This window comes from Helianthus annuus, chromosome 1, assembly GCF_002127325.2.
Source record: "Helianthus annuus cultivar XRQ/B chromosome 1, HanXRQr2.0-SUNRISE, whole genome shotgun sequence".
In the NCBI taxonomy this organism is placed as follows: domain Eukaryota; kingdom Viridiplantae; phylum Streptophyta; class Magnoliopsida; order Asterales; family Asteraceae; genus Helianthus; species Helianthus annuus.
The window spans coordinates 110,428,939-110,438,904 of record NC_035433.2 but is presented as its reverse complement, the minus strand read 5'-3'; the positions used below and the strand labels follow the sequence as shown (position 1 = coordinate 110,438,904).

The window sequence follows — 9,966 nt, the reverse complement described above, 5'->3', positions numbered from 1 at the left end:
TCCGGCTCACCTAAAAACTTTAGAACAGGACACAAGTACCATGATTTTCACATGTTAACCTGAACATAACAATATAAACGTACACAACGCAACTCTGGCTGTGAATAATATGGCATTAAAATCGGAGTTTTTGTTTGAACCAACCAGCCAAAGAAATCAAATGCTACTCGATTCCCTTCCGTCATGTTCCAAATCTCTACGAATGTGAGCTTATCGGGCTTTGTTTTCGCATACTTGCTAAACATATTCTCAAACTGCGTTGGCATGTACCTGTAACAATGTCCTAGCTAGGGTCAGTCGAAAAACACCAACAGATCAACCTACTGAACTTTATTCCAAATGTTTGATAGCGACTAAAATCGCTATCTGAGATAGGGACTTCAACTCTAAAGCCACTATCTTAGATAGCGACTAAATTCATATTTAAGTTCAATAAAAAAACTGCCCCCTTGCCCTCCTATGCTTTCAAAAGAATTCCATATTTAAAAAAAAAAGCTGGTAGATGTAGAGATTTACTTTTTATTGAGGAAGATGAACAACTTACAGGAAGAGTGGGATAACTCATCCCCATATTGATACTAAGAGCAGCTAGCACAGATATGAGGATATTGAACCCAAGTTAACGCATTCCTACACGTACATGTCGATTCAATGTGGTTGTGAGATCGATATCATCATATAAATAATAGTGGTTGATTTTTACCGGTGTAAGTCTCCCAAGGATAAACAATGTAGTTGTTGTCTTGATCAAAGAAGGCTACATGTTGCTGCAGGACGCTCATCCCCCGAGTCATGTGATCTGGTGTACCATCGGGATGTTGTGTGTCAGGTGCAGCCATGGCTCTAGCCATGTCTAGAAAAGAACACTCGTTTAGCCCAACCGTAATTCACCAATCATGACCGAACAAATTAAGACTTACATGGCTTAGGAATGCACGACTCAAGGTCAGTTCGAACATGACGTTGAGCTGTCGCCGGTGCCATCGGTGCCACCGTGGCCATTGCAACGGGCTCATCGCTTATCTCCATCTTTATATGATGAGACAAGACTAGATTAGTATTTATGGAGGAATAAGAGTTGAGTTAGGAGTCATGTAAAGCTTGAGATGCATGTTTGGTTTTTCAACTGTTTTTCAGGATTATATAATCATTTTATACTAAATTCTAGGTGTTTAGCCAAATAAGGTTTGTCTATTTTCAACTTTTTTTTCATACATTTAGTTATATCTATAAATTATTAAATCAAAATCATCTTAGTCCACATGCTTTCTCTTAAGCCATTAATTGCTAAGTGTCATTATTATACTCTTTATTGTTTTGATTTAGGAAGAAACACAAGATTTTGTTGCTTTTCTTTTCTAACAAATTTTAAATTAGACTTTCTTTTTTTTGCAAATCATTTTCTTTAGACCATGTGTACTGGGGCGTTGTTTTTAAAAATTTTTCATTTAAAACGCCCTATAACGCCCCGCCTACCACTACGGTAGGCGTTATAGGGCGTTATTTTTGGATAAATTTGTTGTTCGCGTTTTAATTAAAACGCCGAGTTTGCAATGTGGTCTCTCACATCCATGCCACTTTTGTTGACTTCCATGCCACTTTTGTTGACAATTGCTTTTTCCACCAATGACATCCTTTTAATTTTTCAACCTGACATCCTTTTAATTTTTTTTTCATTAAAAATAATATGGGCGTTATTGGAATAATGCCCCACTACACCACTTTATGCTATAATGCCCAACGCTGACTAGGATGCCACGTGTCGGATAATGCCCCATGGTGGGGGCATTATAACATCTTACCACTACACATGGTCTTAGAATGTGATTGCAATTTGCAAATCACGAATCTTAATAAACCCAATGATTTTTTAAAATATAATCTATAATTGTAACTAATATAAAGAGACTTGTAAAGATTATAATATATATTTTTAACCCAATCAATATAGTTTAAATTGTCTTTTTTGTTTAAATAAATTAATATAATAGTTATTACATTTTGCGTATTGTTATTATTATTTTGTTATTATTATTTTTTTAGTGAAATCTTAATGATAACTAAACATCATTTCCATATTTAAAATGTTTGCATATCTTATAAATAAACAACAATTTGATGTTTAGCAAATGATTATTAATAAAAGTCAAACATAATCACTATCAAAGGTTTGATTGTAGTTAAAAGAATTGGTTTTTGCTCGTTGTCGGTTGTATGTGACACTATCAAAAAATAAAAATAAGACACAAAGTCAAGTTATTAATATTAGACATATGTGAAAAATGTTACAAATAAGACGACAAATTTGGTGTACAAAGATATATTAGAGATTTATAGATTGTTTATGTATTTGTTACTTACCAATAAGGTTGGTGACCCATTGACAAAGACAAAAGTCTTTAGGTACACCTAGATTTAAATGTCTTAGATTCAAGTTCCACATACAACAAAAAAATAATAAAGAATAAAAAGAACTTTTATATTGTAATTTAACTTTTCCCAGATTTAATGCATCGTTTCGTTTTTGTATTTATTTGTTAATGAGAAACAACTTCGTGTTAAAGAGTAGGGGATGTTAAAATATATATGTTAATAAACGTAGCGCGAGAACCAATTGTAAGTATAGTAGCATCTACATTTATTTGTAATTTATCAAATATGTAGATTTATAAAAGGTATTTTGTTTATACAGTCTGTGTAACACACGGGATCTTAAACTAGTCCATAAATAAAATAAGATAGTTTACTATCGCTAAGTTATTAAAGAGTTAAATGCCAAAGTGGTCCCTGAGGTTTGGTCACTTTTACCACTTTAGTCTAAAACTGAAATCTTTTGAATTTAGGTCCCCGTGGTTTCAATTTTGTTGCCATTTTCATCCAAAATCCAAACTAGGTCTGATTTTTTAGTTAACCACATGTCTTTTTGTCGTTTTCCTTCTCTTTAATGAGGGGCAAAATGGTCTTTTATCATATTATTATAACAAATTAAAAAAAGAAAAAAAATAAAAATCACAAAACATAAGAATTCACTGTTTAACACTGTTTTCATTCCCCACCGTTGTGAGGACCGTTTGTCGTCGAATTCCCTTAGGCCAAATCAATGTAAACTAATCATAACGTGCGGAATCCGTTAGACTAGGTGACAAACATAAGAATTCACTGTTTAACATTGTTTTCATTCAACTTGAACATGTACAGAACCAAAAAACAGTTGGACAGAGCTTCGCCGTCCAGAAGTAAAAACTTATGCTCAGCTCTCACCCCACACTCCTATATATAGGCAAACTAATCCGTGTGGATGAGATGCTAAACCTTTCGTACGAATGGACATCCCACCATTCATGCGAATGTAACATGTGTTCCTTCGTATGGATTGGCCCATCCGTGCGAAAGTAACTATACATTACAAATCCAAATTAACTAACATGCAATTCTATTACATTCATGACTCGATACGATGACGTAGGCGGCAAACATTATGCACCAACAAACTCCCCCTTGGATGTTGTCGTAGTCTCAATCGGTCTTTATTCTTCAATAGCTTTACTTTCTTTTTCCGAACCCTTGGACAAATAAATACTTGTATGGCTTATTTCTTCTTTCTTGACTAGGAATCAGAGTCTGGTTTGTAGGAGTAGGCTTGTTCTCGTGAATTGCAATCCTCTGAGAGCAGCTTTCTTCAGGGTAGCCTCAATCCTTTCGCCAAAGAGAATGCTAAGAAAGCTAAGGCAAAGAAACCAGCATCAACTCCAAAGAAGCAAACAAAGAAGAAAGTTCAACGTACATTGCTTCGAGATGAACCTAGTGATGATTCTGATCTAGAAAGAGTTGAACGTGGTAAGAAAAGCACAGCCGATACTCAAGATATTGCTCAAAACGTAGAAGCTGAAGCTTTTGGAACTAGTGGAGGTGTTGAAGTAGAGGATAGTGAAGAGACAAAAAGTGATAGTGATATCAGTCTGACTAAAATGGCACCGACAACGGCAAATCCTCGAGCTCGATTTGAAAAGAAAAACAAACAGAAAAAGAAGGGTAGTGATGATGACGATGAAACATACATTCCTTCTGATCCTGAAGTTCAACAGCTTTCAAAAAGAAAGAAGAGCAGTGCAACTATAACGAAAAAGAAAATGAATCACCATTGGTAAAGAAAGCACGCAAGAGTACAGATACGTATGTTAAAGATAAACTTGCTAGTGCACATGTTGAACCAACCATTGAAGTTGAAATGGAAGCTAAGCCAGTGATTCCTATTCAAACACCACCTACATCACAACAAATGCCTTCTACACCGGTACCACCGACAATGCCACAACAGCAACCACAATCGGTTCCCAGATCTCATCCAACTTCACAACAACAACAAACGGGTCCTTTCTACTAACTATTATGATGACTTTCCAGATTTTGGTGGTTTGATCTTAACTTTCTTGATGAGAAGAAGCTTAAAGTTTGGAAGAAAGGGTTAAACAATTGGAGGCTGGAAATCTTCAATTGGCGACCATAATCACTAGTCTTGTTTCAGAGATCGAAAGGATGAAGAAAATATCAGCTGATCAAGAGGCAAATAGGAAGTTGAAAGACAAGAAGTTTGATGATTTGTATACAATGTTGGAAGAAAGGTTGGGGATTAATCTTGAAGATGAATTCAACCGAATCGAGATTAGGAAGGTTGAAGCTCAAAGAGCTCAAAAAGATAGAAAAGCGGCTGCAGAAGCATCAAGTGCTAGTAAAGATAAAGATAAAGTGGATACTATGCCAGAGATCATACCTGTTGACATTAATCAGTATGTTCTTGTTGGTCAACCAGTTGATGTACTGTATAGTGATGAAGAAAAGAAAAGGTTGGCTGAGATTGAGAAAAGGAAGAACAAGAATAAGGAAGATGATAAAGAAGAAGATGATGATATTGATGCTGATCTTGATGATCCAGTCAATTACGGGGATGATCTAGACGATGATGATAACGATGATAATAATGATTTAGGTGGTACAGGTTTGAGAATAGAAGGAAAGAAACTAGTGTTGATGATTTGAATGATTATCTGAATGAAAATCAGAACGAAGAAGATGAAGCTACCAATAAGGGGGAGTAAAGTTCTGATCATTTACACGATGCAGATACTTCGGAAATCTTCACAGACGTTATCCCACTAACGACTGTTCCCGAAAGTATACTAACTAAAACCATTTATTTGTGTCATGATGTGGAAGAAGGGGAGTTTGTCCACAACTACACACGAGAAGAAATAGCACAAATGATGGGTGTAGATGAAGATTCTTTCAACTTTGATTTCTAAGAAGAACTGAACAACATCGACATTTCTAAGCCTGAAGCGTATGTTTTCAAGAATGTTCCTGAGGTTAATGATTTCAATAAAATTGTCATGGAGGAAGATTCTGATGAAGATGAAAATTTCAAATATTCCGTTGAAGGATCAGAGGACTTCCCAACTCTCCAAGAAATGTTCGCTGATGATATAGAAGAGTTGTTGAAAAGAAAAGTAGAAGAACGAGTGAAAGAAGGTGTTCCTCCAAAGCTTAGTAGAGAAGAATTGTTAGAAGCTCGGAAGCATTGTTCAAACCATCACCTAAGGAACGGAAATTTAGGAGACCACTAGCGTTCTTTACAAGACATCCAGATGCTTCACTGGGTGATATTGTTAGCTGGGGTTGGATACCTGAACTGAACGTTTTTGGCATTAAACGTGAGTTTCGAGTTTAATACTACAGACACCTTACTGATATAAAGACCCTGCCATGGTGGGATGTGCATGAGTTATGCCAAACAAAGTGTATTAATTATTTCATGAAGCCGGGAGAACAAAGATTGTGGCAAATTATCCGATACCAAGAAAGACATAAATTTTTGGATTGGAAGCCACATTATCCGAAGAAAGTGACAAAGACTAACCCGGTGACTAAAGAGAAAGAAGTTACATTTCATATCAAAAGACCGCGAGCGATGAGAAATATGCCACGTACGAAGTTAGAACAAGATTTTTATGAAGAGTTTAAAGGGTGGTACTTTAATCCTAAAACTGCCGCATTGAGAGTTCAGGATCCGGCGAGTTTAGATGGAAGTTTGGATAGAAAAGAACTAATTCGATAGAATATTATTAAGAACGGAGTAGAAGCAGAATGATTCATTCATACCGAAAGAGTATACATCTTTTACAAGCTAGCATTTCAGTGACAACCCGTACTTTCAAGGTTAGCATCGTCAAATACCGTGACCTTTAACTCGTATCATTACTCTTAACATTCCACAATATGTTGTAATCCTGTGTATAATATGTTATTGTGATAAATTTGATTGATTATGGTTGGATGGTTGTGAGTATGTGAATATTGAATGTTAAATGTTTAAAATATATAACAATCCAGCCGCACATTATATCTGGGTTACACACTACTCATGAGTCCGCACACTCTCTTTTGTGGTCGGGCCAGGCTTCCTAGGCCCAATCTGAGCCCACACTCTATTGCTCTACATCTTCCGGTTAGTGTATTTCCGTCTTTGATTTGTTATACATTGTTGCGGTTATATTTGTTTGATGATTACATGAATAACATGATTATAATGATAATCTAGGGTTTGTTAGAAAACATGCCAAACTTTGTTGATAATCGTATGAAAGATGATTGCTTAACTAGGGCTTGGTATGATCATGAGAACCTGGTAAATTCTAAGATAATCGGCTGATTTGAAAACATTCATAATATGGATCGATGAACTAGAGTTTGCATAATGTTAGTGTTTTGATGATTTGTGTGACGTGATGTTCATAAATCTGAATTGATGTTGTTGGTAATGATTAGTTCATGATTAGAACACATGCTATCACCAAGCAATATCAAAGAGATGCAAGAATTAGCCAGTAGGCTCGCCGCGCTTAATCGTTTCTTGTCCAATCACGCTGCCAAATCTTTTCCCTTCATCAGTACCCTGCGCAACTGCATAAAGAAAAATGAGTTCCGTTGGACTCCTGTAGCGGAAGGTGCATTCAAAGAAATAAAAGAGTGTTTTATTCAACTCCCAACCCTCACCACTCATCGCGAGAAAGAGCCACTAGTCCTCTCCCTGTCAGTTTCAGATAGAGCTATAGGCGCAGGGCTCCTCGTAGACAGGGAAGAGATATAAACACCAATTTATTAATTCAGCGCGATGTTAACGGATCCCAATACAAGATATTCAATCATGGAGAAGCTGATCCTGGCACTAGTTCACGCGTCAAGAAGGTTGCGCCGTTACTTTACAGGTGACGTAATCAATGTTCTCACCAACTATCATATTGGCAACATCTTAAGGAAGCCCAAAATCTCAGGGATGCTAGCCAAGTGGGGATAGAGTTAGGAGGTCATAACATCGTTTACAAACCTAGGCCAACAATCAAGGGTAAGATTTTGGCACACTTTGCCACAAAAGTGCCCGTTGACAAGATCAAAGAATGCGAAGCAATACAAACCCCTGCGCTAAGACACACGGAAGAAGTTTGGTCTCTTTACACTGATGGGGCATCGAACAATGATGGCACAGGTGCAGGCTTACGGTTGGTCAACCCTGAAAAGCATGAATTCACATAGACCATTCGCCTCGACTTTAAGAGCATAAACAACGAGGGTGAATATGAGGCATTCTTAGCTAGGTTGTGCCTTGCAATCAAATTGGGCATCAAGAATTTGGAAGCGCATGTTAACTCCCTGTTGGTTGCCGGGCAGATCAACGGCTTATACAACGCTAAGGGTGAAATCATGGCATTACACCTCAAACAAGCCAAAGAATTGATCCAAAGGTTCCAGTCATTTAAGATCGTGCACATCAATAGAAGCAAGAACAAGCCAACACATGCACTCAGCAAGTTGGCTGCTACTAGTTTTCAGCATTTGGCAAAGGACGTACGCATTGAAGTGCTAAAAAACCCTTCTGTTCCTTTACGCCAGGTGAACGTAATCGAAATGGGATCACATCTTGGATGACCCTCATTATTCAGTATCTCCAAATAGGAATCCTTTTAGCTAATAAAGCAGAAGCACGGAAGGCACAGCATAAAGCGCTACATTACCAAACGGATGGAGGGATCCTGTATCGGAAGTCCTACTTAGGACCACTTTTGCGTTGCGTGGACCCACAGGATACAAATTACCTGATTGGGGAGGTTCACGAAGGGATATGTGGGAACCATGCAGGACCGCGCATGATGGTTGTAAAAGTCATGAACGCATGGTATTATTTTATTGGTTATCTTTTATTGTTAACAATGTTATCTCTTCTGCAGTTTCACTTGTGGATTTAATTATATATTATTCTCTTTTTGTTTTTATTTTGAGTCATCATTATTCTTCCTAAGGAAAAATCAAATTTAAAACATAACTATATTCACTTGATGACAAAATTCACGATGAATATCCAATTTAAAACATAACCATATTCACTTGATGAGAAATTAACGATAAATTTGTGGTTCTATTAGGCCATGTACAGTGGTAACACCACATAACTCCCATAAAGGGGATTATGTGACAAATAACAAAAAAAATGAAATGTGAGGGTTATATAACATATGTGTGTAGTGAAGGATTATATAGATATGGAGTTATATGTGTATGGATATGTGTGTGTGTGAGAGGCAAATGTATTCACCTCGTTATAATTTTCACAAGAGAAACGATTTGTAGGGGTATAGCCCCCTCGGGCGGTGTGGGGAGGCGCCATAGGGCGCTATGGTGGCCTCCAACGTTATATCACCTACCACTACAAATTTAATCATAATAGGATTTTATCACACCAAGCCTTTGCCTCTTCAGACAACAACTTTTCCCCATGATTTGATTTGAAAAGGTGAGCTTGAGCTACTCAGCATTGTCTATAATCACCGCCTTTTACTATTGAGTTATCCGCTCCCTTGCCAAATCACCCTTAATAGCGCCCCTCTTCCCATTTCTTGGGCGCCATAGATGGCTTCGCCATGAATTTGACGAGTGTTAAGGGCTGCACATATATGAGCCACAAGCATCTGTGTCTACGTGGCACCGATATGACTTGATAAAACCTAGTGAGTTTATACCAAGTAAACACAAAAAGTAGTAAACAATAAAGTAATCTATACTATATAATAAAAGAAACCAATTTTGGGACACTTGTCATCATATTAGGGCATGTCTTATGGATAATTATTATTTAGTTTAATTAATCTCTTCTAATTAAATATAGATCACCCTCCTATTAAATATTATTTAGTTTAATCTCTTATAGATAATTATTATTTAAAAATACTTTACACAAAAAAAAAAGTTTAACTTTAATTTAATCTGTTCTAGAAAAAAAATTCATAATTATTTACTAACGAAACATATTTTGTTAATAAATTATCTAACCATAAATTTTAAAATTCGTTTGACGAAAAGGGAACACACTCAAATAACTTATTTATTTTAGTTATTGTCTATTAGTTTATTTTAAGAAATTTATACATAGTTAGGTTCAATATTTGTTTTGTCATATTATTATTATTAAATTAAATATATACTTGATTGTTTGTACTTAGGTCCTTAATTTGTTTGTAATATTATTATAACTAAATACATAACTTGATTGTTATTACTAACCACCTATAGTCTTCGTTTATTTTTGAAAAATTAAAGATTAAATTCAAAATTTTGATAATCACAGGGATCATCCATATACTTTACTCAACATATTATTTTCATAATTTATTACTATCTAACTTTAATAATTATGTAAATATTTTTTGGATTTAAATTTTATTTTCGGTAATGTGCGAATTATAATTGTAACTTTTTATTTCTCATTAAATATAATGTAATATGTAAATACAATAATAAGTATTATATTATATAATATAACATAATATATTTATTTTTGGATCATTTTCAAAGATTACATGTTTCTTTGATGAATTTTATAATAGTAACATAAATCATCTTTATATTAACTTATTTATG

General features: G+C 35.6%; 1 protein-coding gene across 1 annotated transcript; it reads right to left on the bottom strand.

Annotated features, from left to right (window-relative positions):
- Nucleotides 1–276: 276 nt before the first annotated feature.
- On the bottom strand, nt 277–1,029 carry LOC118491170 (probable peroxygenase 3). The gene is made up of 3 exons (XM_035988696.1): nt 921–1,029; nt 704–853; nt 277–630 (listed from the first exon to the last, which is right to left on the bottom strand). The coding sequence occupies exons 1-3, from the start codon at nt 1,027–1,029 to the stop codon at nt 620–622; spliced, it is 270 nt and encodes an 89-aa protein (XP_035844589.1). The 3' UTR covers nt 277–619.
- Nucleotides 1,030–9,966: the final 8,937 nt, after the last annotated feature.